Genomic DNA, 12445 nt, shown 5'->3' with positions numbered 1-12445 from the left:
TTTGGTGCAACTAAATATCTTGTTACTTTTAATGGAGGTAGCCATGCCAAGTGCTATGCTGCTCATCACAATAATGATTTGGAACCAGAAGACATGCACTCCATATACAAGTTCTTTTATTTCCTGTGTGACCTTAGACAAGACGTTTAACCTCTCTGAGCCTCTGTTTTATCATCTTTAGAGTAATGGGACTACAATAAATGGCCTTAGATGTCTCTTCCCACTCTGAAGGTTATAGTCTTTTAATAAAGTTGACCTTTTATTTTCCACGCCTTTCTTTAAGCTTAGCTTCATTGGATATGAAAAGGATTTATGGTCTTTTATTTTAAACTACAGCAATATATACCTCAGAAAAAAGCAAATGAATAGCATTTTACCACCTGGTACAGCAGAAAGAACACTAGTTCTCAAATCAGAGAACCTGTGTTCAAATCCCATCTTTGATGTTACTTGAGTGACCTAACCACCCCAGACTTCAGTTTCCTTATCTGTAAAATGAGGAGAGTAGACTAGGGGACTTCTGAAGCTTCTTCTGGATCTGTGATCCTATGACCCTGTTGATCACAATGACTCTCAAGGGCTTCTGAAAGTGGTGGCTTCCTCATCATTGAAAGTCTTCAGAGACTGGATGTCCACCTGTTCTATGTGTTGTAATGGGGAATCCTTTTAAGTATGGGTTGGAATTGGTAGCCATCAAGGTCCTTTCCAACTCTAAATTCTATCTGTATGGTATGTGTTTGTTTAAAATTAACTGATAGCTTTATAACTCTTACTAAAAATCGAAGGTGATTTCGCATACTGCTTTTATATTTTACATAGTACTTAACAGTTTACAAAATACTTCCATCCCTTTCTTTTCTCAATTCATCCTGACAACAGTGCTTTATATCAGCATGTTAAATGAAGAAATTGTGACTTTCAGCAGTTAAGCAATGTTCAGAAGATCATAGAGCTAGTAAATGGCGTAGCTAGGCCTCCATCGCAGGTCTTCTGAAGAGAAGTCCAGTGCTGTTTTCAGTCTCCCATGCTCCCAAATGATTGGTTGGTTAGTTGTACATTTCTCTAGATTAGGTTCTGTATTTTACAGAGATTTGTCCTTGTGGCATTTTTGCCTTTTGAGCCACCTAAGGTACTTCTGCTCCAGGAAGAAGTTCATCAGTGGACCTGGATGATTTATTGATGGAAGTAGTGCTTTACACTAATGCTACTCATTCTGAATTTGTCAATCCCAGGATCTCAGAACAATTTTAGGTAATTCTGTTTTTATACATTTTTGGTACAACAACTAGTCTTAGTGATATAGTTATTTTATTGATGAATTTTGTCAACCTGTAATGAAGAGATAATTAGACAAGTAGTAAGGAGACTCAGAGTCTATTTTCTTCAGTTTTAGTAATTCATTGTGTGACCATGAGCAATTGTCTTAGCCCCTCTGGACTTCGGTTTCCCTCTCTATAAAATGAAGGATTTTTACGGTTCCTTCCAACTTGAGAATTCTCAGATTGATTGTAAGCCTCCTAAAGGCAGGGACTCTTTATTTCCTCCTTTTGTCTTTGTATCTTCACAGATACTTAATAAATGCTTATTAGATTAAATATGATTCTCTGGTTCTGTGTTCATTTATTTGACCAGAATTGTCCTAGTTCTTCTAAGTTCTTTAAACTTTGTCTGAGCCAAGAATTCTAATTGGGAGAGACATGATTGGAATGTTACAACGATTAGCCAAGCTATATGATAATATGGTTCATTATTTGACTTATAGGGTCTTATGCTCATTGAGGTGTAGCTTCAGCCCTGAGCTATTTATAGTCCCAAACCTTCTCTTCAACTGTCGAAAAGACCTCTCTTCTTAAATGTTTCTCTAGGACATGTCTAAAATTTAGCTTATGGTCTTTTTACCCGATGTGACTCTTCTTTTGGCCTGTACTGTTTTAGTCACTGTTACTGCAGTTCACTCAGTCTTTCATGGTTAGAACTTTGTGGTTGCTTTTCACTCTTCCTTCTCTTTCATCTCTTTTATTCAGTACAGAGCTCTGTTGTTTCAACCTCTTCGATACTTTCCAATGTCTTTCACATTTGTTTCCCCTTCTCTCTAATCCTATCCTATTTATTCACCTCTTGACCCTGTCCTGACTTTCTGGATTTCAAAATCATTCTTCCACTGCACTCTGATCCTGCAGCTTCTCTCAGTGCCTGGGGCCTTCTCACCCAGAAACATTCTACCACCCCTGATGCCTTTGCACCAGGCCTGGAATATGTCTACACAAAGCCTCCCGCCCTACCTTTGTCCCCTTGGTGAATTCCTCTCGGAGCCTCCATTTTCTAAAAGGGACCCCGTTTGTTCTGCCTGCATTCTCCTTCTGGCCTTGTTTCTCTCATTCTGGATTTCAGAATCATTCTTCTCTTTTGGATACCTTCATACTCTCCTCGTCCCCTTCCAGCTTCCTTTGTGTGTTGTCTTCCCATGGTAGAATTTCAGCTCCTTGAGGTCATAGTAGACATAGGCCATCTTCTTTTTGCTTAAACTTTTAATCTGCAGTGCTTAACACAGTATTTGGTACAGAGTAAGTGGGTTTGGTAATGCCTGTTTCCTTCCTGTCTTCCTCTTTTCTGTGCTACAAATCAGGGCTAGGCCTCATTACAGCTTGTTGAGATTATTGCTTTTGCCTCCACTCTCACTGTTTCTGTTGCAACAAGTGTTTAATATGTATTTCTTAAACTGAATTGAATTCTTATTCTCATTTCAATTATGTTTTTAAATGCTGAATTTAACAAAGGTCACAATAACAAAATTTCCATATCTAAAGTAGATCAGAAAAAGAGGATTATATGTGAAATCACATATTTCTATTAAATATAGCATATATACTACATTCAATGTTAGTTTCAAAGCTATCCTGCTTATCTTTGTTTCCTTCTGATTTTCCTTTCTGTTTTCTTCTGTGTATTTTTTTTAAAATGCATCAATGATAGACTATTTCCCCTTCAAACAACAAAAACAATATGTCATTATTAATCTCATAGTTTTAGCACTCGAAAGGGGGGAAGGGAATAAGCATTTATATAGCACCTGTTATGTGTTAGGCATTGTACTAGAAGGGACCAATAGAGGTCATTCAGTCTAGTAGGCCTCTAGGCCACAAGTTCCTCACCCCTAACCCCTTCATTTTATAGATGAGGAAATTGAGCCCCAGAGACCATAAATGACTACAGCCATGCTTTGAGCTTCAAACCAGGTCCTCCATCCCAATCCTATGCCTTTTTCACTGTACCACCTCAACTTTTACCTTGATAATCACAGTATATATAATAAGCACTAAAGAAATGTTTGTTTTATTTTTAATTTTATGTCCTCCTTTGGTTAAGAAATTTGAGTGTAGAACAGCACCACGTATGAACAATGGAGCTCCATTTGCCATGAATGTATTTGTGACACATACCAAGTCACATTCAGCATTGTAGAATAATTGAAGAAAGATTGGAGGCTTGCTAACTAGAAAGGAAACATTTCTTTTGGTGCATGTAGTGAACTCTTTTTACGTGGGCCACTATTGTTTGAATTTGAATATAATACATTTCTGTAGTGTTATAATGTGTAAGAAGTTCTTATACTTCATAACTCTGGGACAAAATTAATACTGTTGTTTTACAGATGAAGAAACTGAGACTCAGAAAAACTAAATGATTTAGCCCAGGGTCAAGCAGAAAGCAGGAATGAAAGTCAGGACTTGGAGTGAGATTTTCTGATCCCAAGATGAGGCTTTTCCTATTATACCAGAGAATTGCAAATATACTTAGCTTTTTGTTTTCTCTTTTCCTCTGAACATCACTTTGACCCACCTAACTACTGTCACCTGCAGTCAGTTCTTGCCTTTCTAACTAGTAGCCAGACTCAGTTCATCGATGTGAGAATTCTAAATTTCATGCTTGAAATTTATAACAATTCCCTTTCTTACATGAAAAAGCCATAAACCCTTCAAGATAAATAGCTCAGGATACGTATAGAGTAGCCACAAAGGCTTTTGCTCCTGCAGGCACCTTGCAAAGGGACTATTTTTCTTATATGATATAAATGAAATCTTCAGTCTGCCCACTTTTACACCTACGCATGTACTGAACGTCTCCAAGGAGACAAGGAAACCCTAAGTCCAGCTATGGTGAATCCTCCAGGGAGACAGCAGGCTTGAGTCTCAGGCAACTCTCCCAGGCGTCCCGGCTTCCAGATGTCCCTCTCAGACAGCCTTTTTCTTTAGGCTCTTGCAGGCAGACACTCTCCAGCATGTTTCTTTCTTCACAGCTGAGCTAGACTGTCCATTCCACCTGAAGGGCCAGTTGTGGTGAGTGCAGTCGGCAGTAAGCCTTCATGGGACAAGGGGTGGGGGTGGGGAGTGGCTGAGTAGGTGACTTCCTGTAATCTTCTTCCTTGTCCCCCATTCTGGTCATTTTCTCCCTCCATTTCCTTTCCTATTTTTCCAAAAGGAAGTCTCTACTGAACCTTAGAGCAAACCTTACAATGTTCTTGGCTTTAGCACTCCAGTAACAAGGCCTAGCTGAACATCCTGACCATAGCTTAAAAGGTTTATTTGTTGTTGGCCCCACATCATCAGGTCCCTCAAGCTGGGCACAATTCCTTCCAAGCACTTCATACATATCTTTTCCCTTTCTCTGGGCTAAGTACATGGAGATCATGAAGCATTCTCGCTGTTCCAACTATGTCTCTTCTTGGAGCCTTTTCACACCTCTGATAGCCTCGAGATGTTGCACCCCAAATAATGTACAAGTATTTTCAGAGTAAGTAGAGTTATACATTTTCTCAAGTGTATAACACCATTCACTAACATAGTGGCAGCATCTACAGTGTAGCTTTTTAAAGTCAAATGACTGGCCAGTTCAGACAAGCATCCAAGCGTATGTACTGGTCTGCTGGTCAGGTCAGGGAATGAGCTAATTCAACCAATTTTTTCCCATTGAATTTACCAAGGCAGCTGGTGGTTTGGTTTGGTATTCTATAGGCACAAATTCTTCTGTATTCCTAATAGAGTTACTTTGCACTTTATACAACTCTTGGGGTGGGGGGACGGTTTTATGTAGGAAGAGAATAAGTCATGAAATAAATATATAATCTAAAAAGAGGATGGACTGATCGCATGACACGTGAGAGGGACAACCATACTCTATGTTCTCTAGTAATTTCCTCATGATGTCAAGAGAAAGCAAGGGAAGAAGGCAGCCAGTTGGCTAGACATCCTGTTGTGAATTTACAGGAGAATATGGGGAACATGGCATGGATGAGTTATTGTTCGCCTCAACATCTTTGGAGAGAAAATGTGCATCAATGAGATCATAGCCATGTTGTGAGTTTTTTCTTCCTCTAGATATAATTTCTTGGCTCCTGGATGATTTGGCTCAGAAAATATTATCCTTTCAAGTGAATTGCAGTCAGAATCATTTGTGAACTTCCATTCTCTATTTCTAATGTCACAACCTCGATTATCATAGAGGTATTTCAGACTCTTCCCATGTGTTCTTCAAAAGAAAAATCTTAGGAATTAGGAATCTTTGTTTTAGATGTGTTGGGGGATATCCACACATATCTGGGCAAGCCCTTGATTGACACTTTGGAAGTCTAGACTTGATTGGTGTTTCATGAATATTCCCATTTCCTTTTGCTTATTTCAGCATCTCTGATGAGTAGATTCAGATCTGTCCTGTTGCTAACATAGTTAGTTCTTCACTGTGCCCTACCTTTCCAACATTCAGTAGCTTGACTTGCAGCTGATGGCAGCATGAACACTCAACTTTTGAAATAATCATTTAGCATCATTCCCTTTCCATAGATGGCAAGGAAAAGAAAATAACTAGCTAGACATTCATTGCTTTCCCATTTTCTATAGGCTACCCACAGCTTTTCTGCTATGATGCATCTGTTTCTATCCCCAAATCACAGTCATCTCAGTCAGAATGGGCTGGCTCAAAGGAATGTCTTTTATTTATATTCCAACTCTAAATGAAAATTCGAGGAAGGTGAAACATTTTGATTCACCTAAATAGAAGGATATAATAGTAAAGGAAATAGTTCCCAGGTAAACTAGTTCCCTGTGAAACTAGTTAATTATTTTCCTTCTCTCAGTTGCTCCTGGCATCTCCTGGCAATATTGCCTGAGTAAGGCAAAAGTAGTAAAGACCTAGGCAGACTAGAAGACCTTCATTGAATTCCTGCCTCATTCACTTACTGGTTTTGTGATCCTGGATGAGTCATTTGGCTTCCCTCATCTGCAAAACGAGGTTAATGATAGCACCTACCACTCAGTGTTGTTGTGAGGATCAAATGAAATACCACGTGGAAGTACTTTGCAAATCTTAAAGCACTACTATTTATTATCATTATTATTATTACACAGTAGATTATAGGAAAGATCTGAGTAAATGGATTTTTGTGCCTTTTAAACTCTGACAGGTTAGCCTAAAGTCAATGAAATCTGGAAAAGGGATCAAGTCATTCTAGGAAGAAGTCTTATGTGCTACAACCTATTCCTTGTCATGGCAAAATCGGAATCCACTCTTGAGGCCGGCTTACAGGAATTTGGGGAAATAGCATCCCAGAGTGCTGTGCTAAGCCAAAGTTTTCCTTCCTTCTTTCTTTCCAGGCTCTTCAGGTGGCAAGACAGCTTCTTCTACAACAGCAACAAGTTAGTGGATTAAAGTCCCCCAAGAGGAATGACAAACAGCCAGCCCTTCAGGTAAAAAAAGAGGGAGACGCAGGAACCCTGAGCACTCTGTCATAGGCTGGGCATCGAATGTAAGACACTTGATGTTTCTTGTCATTTATCATCAGCTGCAGATGAAAAATGCCAACAGCCATGGTGTGATGATCTTCCAGTTATGGAAGAAATTCTGCAGTCAAATTTCTCTTAGTGTTTTTCCCTCAAATCAATGAAGTTATGGCTATCCTAGCATGTTAAGCTTCCTTCTTGGGACAATACTTTATCATCCATACAATCTAAAAGGACTTCTGGTGTGTGAAGGAAAGGTTCAGTAGATGTTTCTGGTTTTAAACAAGGCTTAGGAAGTGGTGGGCATCAAGCAAGAAGAGCTCGCTCACTGTTTTGCAGATTTGATCATTGTTTTTGTTAACAATAATGAAGCCAGTTTGTAGTATTGGGTAGAGCTAACCTTGATGTCTGGAGGATCTGGATTTAAGGTTCTTCTTTGGACATATGCTAACTATATGGCTCTGAGCAAGTTACTTAACCTCTCAATGCTCTGGGCAATTCTTTAACACCACAAAGTTGCAAAGAAGGCACTTACCTCCCTTATTAGAGAGAGTTTCCTCACCGGGGAATTACATATACACATGAAGTCATGGGTCTAGTCACATAATAGTCATAGCACTTGGGCATTTCTAAAGCATCCTAATAACAAACCTGTGAGGTGTGGGCAGGGCTAGTGTAATTGTGTTCATTTTACAGAACTAGAAACTGAGACTCTAAGACATTCAATGACATGTTCATGGCCACATGCTTAGTAAGTTATGGAGTTGACACCACCCCTCAAGAATCCTTCTGTTCTTTTTAGACAAACAAGGAAAGATCATTTCTATGTGGATGAGGATCATGGAAGAGGACATAGTGCCTTTATAATATATTACCAATATGGCTTGGCTATAATTAATACCTGTTGTCCATTGCTGGGTGCCTTGGATGTTTTTAAAGGTTAATTTTATGAAGCCAAGAATTATTTGCACACAGAAGCTGACTGAATTTCCCTTGTAGCTGTAATTCAGGGCCAAAAAAAATATTTAGCGGTAAATAAGAACTTTTACATGAATTTCTTTAGGGAAAAAAGTCATTACAACTAGATCCTGATTAGTGAGATTATAGAATCCCCTGAAGTGGTCACATATATTCACAATCACTGTATTTGAAGTTGTAATTATGTAAAATTCTAACCCAATGGAAATACACAGTGCGAATTCAAATAATGTGACTGCTGTCAGAGGGTTCTTTATTTGCACTAATCTGTTAAGAGAAGATAGCTTTTGGAAAGTCATCCCACTGCCCATGATCTAGTAAGCATTAGGGGTTTAAAATATATATGTCAGCTGATCACATCTAAGGAAAAAGAAAGATAATAGATAGATACATAGATGGATAGGTAGGTAGATGGATGGATGGATGGATGGATGGATGGATGGATGATATATTAGGGCTTACTTTGTACAGGCATTGGGTTGAAAATAAAGCAAGATTTAGAATCTGAGGACATGTGTTCCAATCATAATTCTTTCCCTTAGTACCTGTGTAGCTTTGGCTAAGTCACTGGACATCTCTGGACCTCCTTTTCCTCTCTATGATTCTGTGATCTCACTAGTTGTCCTCTAAAGTCTCTGCCAGCTCTGAATTGGTGACTCAAGGATCCTAAAATTTGAGACTAGTCTGAGTTGAGTATTTGAGAAAGCACCTACAGGTTAGGAATAAATGGAATGAATTTGATTCAGAATGTCAAATTCCTTTCTGAACTCAATCTATGATAACTCCATGTATTTGACTTCAGCTGGTCAGAGTAGAGAAATCCATGTCCCAAAATGATCCTCTTGGGAACTTGGGAAAGAATACAAAACCCTTCCTAGGGACACATTTATTCCTTTTTCTGAAATTGAGGAAGCAACTATCTTTCAGGAATTTATCAGTGTTGCAGTGACATTTTATTGGAACCACCAAGTCACAACATGTATTGTTTATTAATGCTTCCAAAAACATTTATTTGGTAAACTCTTGCCGCTCCATATGTCTCTTAATGTACTCTAACACTGGGGACATTTTTAATGAGGTATTGTGCCAGGAAGGGCCAGTGTCAGGTACTAAGAGAAGTGCTTTGTTGTGCAGATGTCTTAAGAATAGCTCCGGAGGATGAAATATGACTGTGTTGACCTTTCAGCTGTGAGCCTATTTGTCAGGATTCAAATAAGTTGAAAGGATCAAACCGAACAGTTTCCGTAGTCAGACTGGGAATTGTGTTTCAGAGGTCAACAGTGAAGGCCGCATCGCAGATTCCATAACATAGCCAATTGTTGGCACATATTGAAGTCCTCATGCATCTCCTGCAGTCAGAGACACAATTAAAATTCTAATTTATTAATGTATACAGAGAGCTAGCCTGGCCTGTCACTCACTGATTCAAATGACTGCCCATTCTTTTTTCCTCACTCCCGGAGCTTTCGCAGCCTTAAAAATGCTCTGAGTCCTCCTGAATATAGCAGGCCCCAAGTGCACAGGAGAAATGACATTGTATTATGGGGGTGGGAGGAAACAAGTAAGTCACAAAAAAACATGGTCAAGAACTATATACACATATACATACACATGCATAAATTTATCTGATCACAATGCCCTAAATATTGAAGATCATTTGGAGATTTTTAAAAAATGCTTAATCTTACTTTAAAAGCCTTTTTTTTCAAGCATGTGGAATTTCTAGATAACTTTTTAAAGACTAAGTTTTTTTGGAGCCAAAATATGGGGGGGTGAGAGACAGAGAGACAGAGAGACAGAGAGAGACATAGAGAGAGAGAGAGATTCCTTAAGGCTATGTAATAGTATGTTTCCTGTCAACCATTATAAGGTTATTAGCTAATATTCACCACAAATAAGCTCCAGGGAGTTCCCCTTGTCTTTTCCTCCTTGGCAAGGTCACTATCTAAGTCAGCTTAACAACTTGTGTAAAATTAAAGGTAGGGACAGAGGTAGGTAGTTTTGAATGTTGGTTCTACCAATAAGATGTTTTGAGGCACTTTCCACCCCCCTGAGTTCAGTAATTGACAAGCAGGAAGTTTCAACTGGTTTGGAAGAATTGCTGAGTGCATTGGTTACATAAGGCAATTTATGTCCAGTACAGAGGATCCCTAAATGACTTCTCAGTTATCCAGTCTCATTCTGTCTAATTAAGTAAGCTTCATCAGGTAAGCTGACCTGGCATAAACAGATGGGGGTAAAATTACACTGCTCTTGAGCGACCCAGCTAACATGTTATCACCTTGTTATAAAATTGTACTTTAATTCTTTGTCATTCAGTGATGAACTAGCCCTAATGTTTAAAGATGTCATCATCCTGTGTCCTCAATTGGGCATCATAGAATGAGTAGCTTTTAAATGAAAGCAAAATCTTACCGAGGTCTTAGTGCTGCTTATCCACTGCCTCTGTTAGCCTTGATAACTGCAGTCACAGACCTATTTTAGCAACTCTGAGATCTTAGCATAGAGGAAGACTTGACAGTGGAGAGGGATTTGATCTGATGATAGCTGATTGCTTTTTAAAAATCTCCAAATATACTGACTCATATTTTAAACATATCTCACACTTCTTTGCTTTATGGTTGGCAGAGTCCCCTAGTTTCACAGCCTGATGATACAAACAAGATATTTGAAATTAGAAGCTGGTATTATAATTGGTTATTCAATAGAAACCATGAAAACATAGCAAAACTTCAATAATTCAGCCAAAGCAAGAGGTCCTGTCTTTATAAAGATAGACATGTCTGAATTATGGAAGTGACTTTACAAACAATTTTGATGTTATTTTTCAGTGTATATACAAATATTAACCAGGTTAACAAAGCAATGTCCAGTAGAGACACTAAGAATCAGTATAATGAAGTTAAATAAAATGTGATTCTAAAGTGCATGAAAGTTATATGTTCTCTTAAACAAAATAAACTTTTCCTCTCTGCAGTCTTGTCTGCACTATTAACTAACCCAGCTAACTCTTAGAAAATAAATAAGCATTAAAAAAATCTGATTTCCATTGAGCTTGTGTGAATTATCACAGCTTTCAAATTAACATAGACTGAATTGTCAGTGTTTTATTGTATACTGAAATTTATATGTGAGCAAAAAATGTTCACACTAGTTTCTTAAGTGTTTATATACTTTTGAAGATTTCTTGAACAAGTGAAATGAATGTTTAACCCTGCAGGTGTGTTTATAGCCCTGAAAATATGTAACCTCACTGGCTAAAGATTAATTTGGGAGTAGATGAGCAATTTTATTGATTAAAATTTGGAACTTTGACCAGAGCTTTTGAATAGTAATTCATTTTAGTTCTTTAGGTATTTTAGTTGTTGGTGTGAATGTATAAATTGAAAGCCAATCAAATGGCACCTTTTCTCCCAAGAAAGTAAAAATCCATGGATATTCTGGCAGAAAGGAAAGTTAGAAAAGAAAGTAAATGTTGTGTGTTGCTCTCCACTGAAAGTTGGACTCCAGACTGTCCACGAAGGCCAGCATCATCATAAGAGCTAACATTTTTAGAGTTCTTTGGATTTTCCAAGCACTACATGTGTATCATTTCACTTGTTCCTTACAACGATGCTGTGAGGCAGATACTGTTATTACTCAAAAATGAAGACTCTAGGGCTCAGGGAGGTTAAGGGACTTGTCTCAACAGCCCGAGAAATTGTTTGAGGAAGGATTTAAACAAGTCTGTGTGACACCAAGTCCACAACTCTATCCATTATTTACTCCAGCTAACCTTCTGATTTGTTCCTGAGGGAATGGGAAGGAAGGGGAGAGAATAAGCATTTATATAATCCCTACTATGTGTCATTCACTCTGCTAAGTGCTTTACAAATATTATCTCATTTGAGTAGTGTTCTCCTCCTCCCTCTTCTTCCCGAAGTTTACAGTTGTCCCTTAGAGGGTAGGTCGGTTTTATAGAAGGATAATAAGATTTGTTTTAGTCTATGCTTCAGTCCAGTTGAAAGTGATTGTTAGTAACACGTTATGGCACATATTAGGGATTTAGTAAATACTCTTCAAATGAGTGGTTTAATAGAGAACTTTAAAATCTAAGTTGGTGTTTTCTTGATGTCACATAAAGTATGTTTTAAGTAGGCTTGGGGTTTTGTTTTTGGGTTTTTGGTGGTGGTTTTGTATTAATATCACTTATAATCTTAATGTCTTGCATCATGTCTCTGCTATTCACAAGGGAAATTTTGCCAAAGAAGAAACCGTAAAAAGGGAAATGCAACTTTATATTTTGAATTCAGAAATTTGGTGTTTTTAAAAGTCCACTTAAAAATACAGACACCTGAAACTTACAGTAAAGTTTTAGAATTTAAAATTAAGGAAGTAATTTTTAATGTGAATATTGTTTCATTCAACTCCATTTTGTCAGTGCCTGCTTCGGGCTTAGTGTTGAAGATTGGTACCAGGATGAATAAGGCCTTAATTCCGGCTTTTCTATCACTGATAATCGATTGGGATTTTGCTTTATCTTGCCTGGAAACATCTCCATGGTACTTTCTGGCCACCTCCACTGTACTGAATTCCACCACTCCTTTTCCTCTCTCTTCTTTGTGTTGACTTCTTCTGTTAGAATGTAGAGTTTTTGCTTACTTATGTCTATATCCTCATCACTTAATGCAGTGTCTGGTACTCAGTAAGTGCTT

At 38.1% G+C, this 12445-nt stretch overlaps 1 protein-coding gene across 9 annotated transcripts in view; it reads left to right on the top strand.

The window, feature by feature from the left end:
• The window catches only part of FOXP1 (forkhead box P1), a 537509-nt gene that overhangs the window by 355103 nt on the left and 169961 nt on the right, over positions 1 to 12445 (top strand). For 7 of the 9 annotated variants that reach the window (XM_078152147.1, XM_078152146.1, XM_078152145.1 and 4 more), the window contains one exon: positions 6648 to 6740. The exons of the other annotated variants lie outside the window; for them this stretch is intronic. In XM_078152147.1, the coding sequence (XP_078008273.1) occupies positions 6648 to 6740 (93 nt within the window). The remainder of the gene's footprint in view (positions 1 to 6647; positions 6741 to 12445) is intronic. 9 annotated transcript variants of the gene reach the window in all.

Source organism: Phascolarctos cinereus, unplaced genomic scaffold (assembly GCF_003287225.1).
Source record: "Phascolarctos cinereus isolate Bilbo 61053 unplaced genomic scaffold, phaCin_HiC Scaffold_4;HRSCAF=312, whole genome shotgun sequence".
NCBI classification, from domain to species: Eukaryota; Metazoa; Chordata; class Mammalia; order Diprotodontia; family Phascolarctidae; genus Phascolarctos; species Phascolarctos cinereus.
This window is presented reverse-complemented; position numbering and strand designations above follow the sequence as displayed.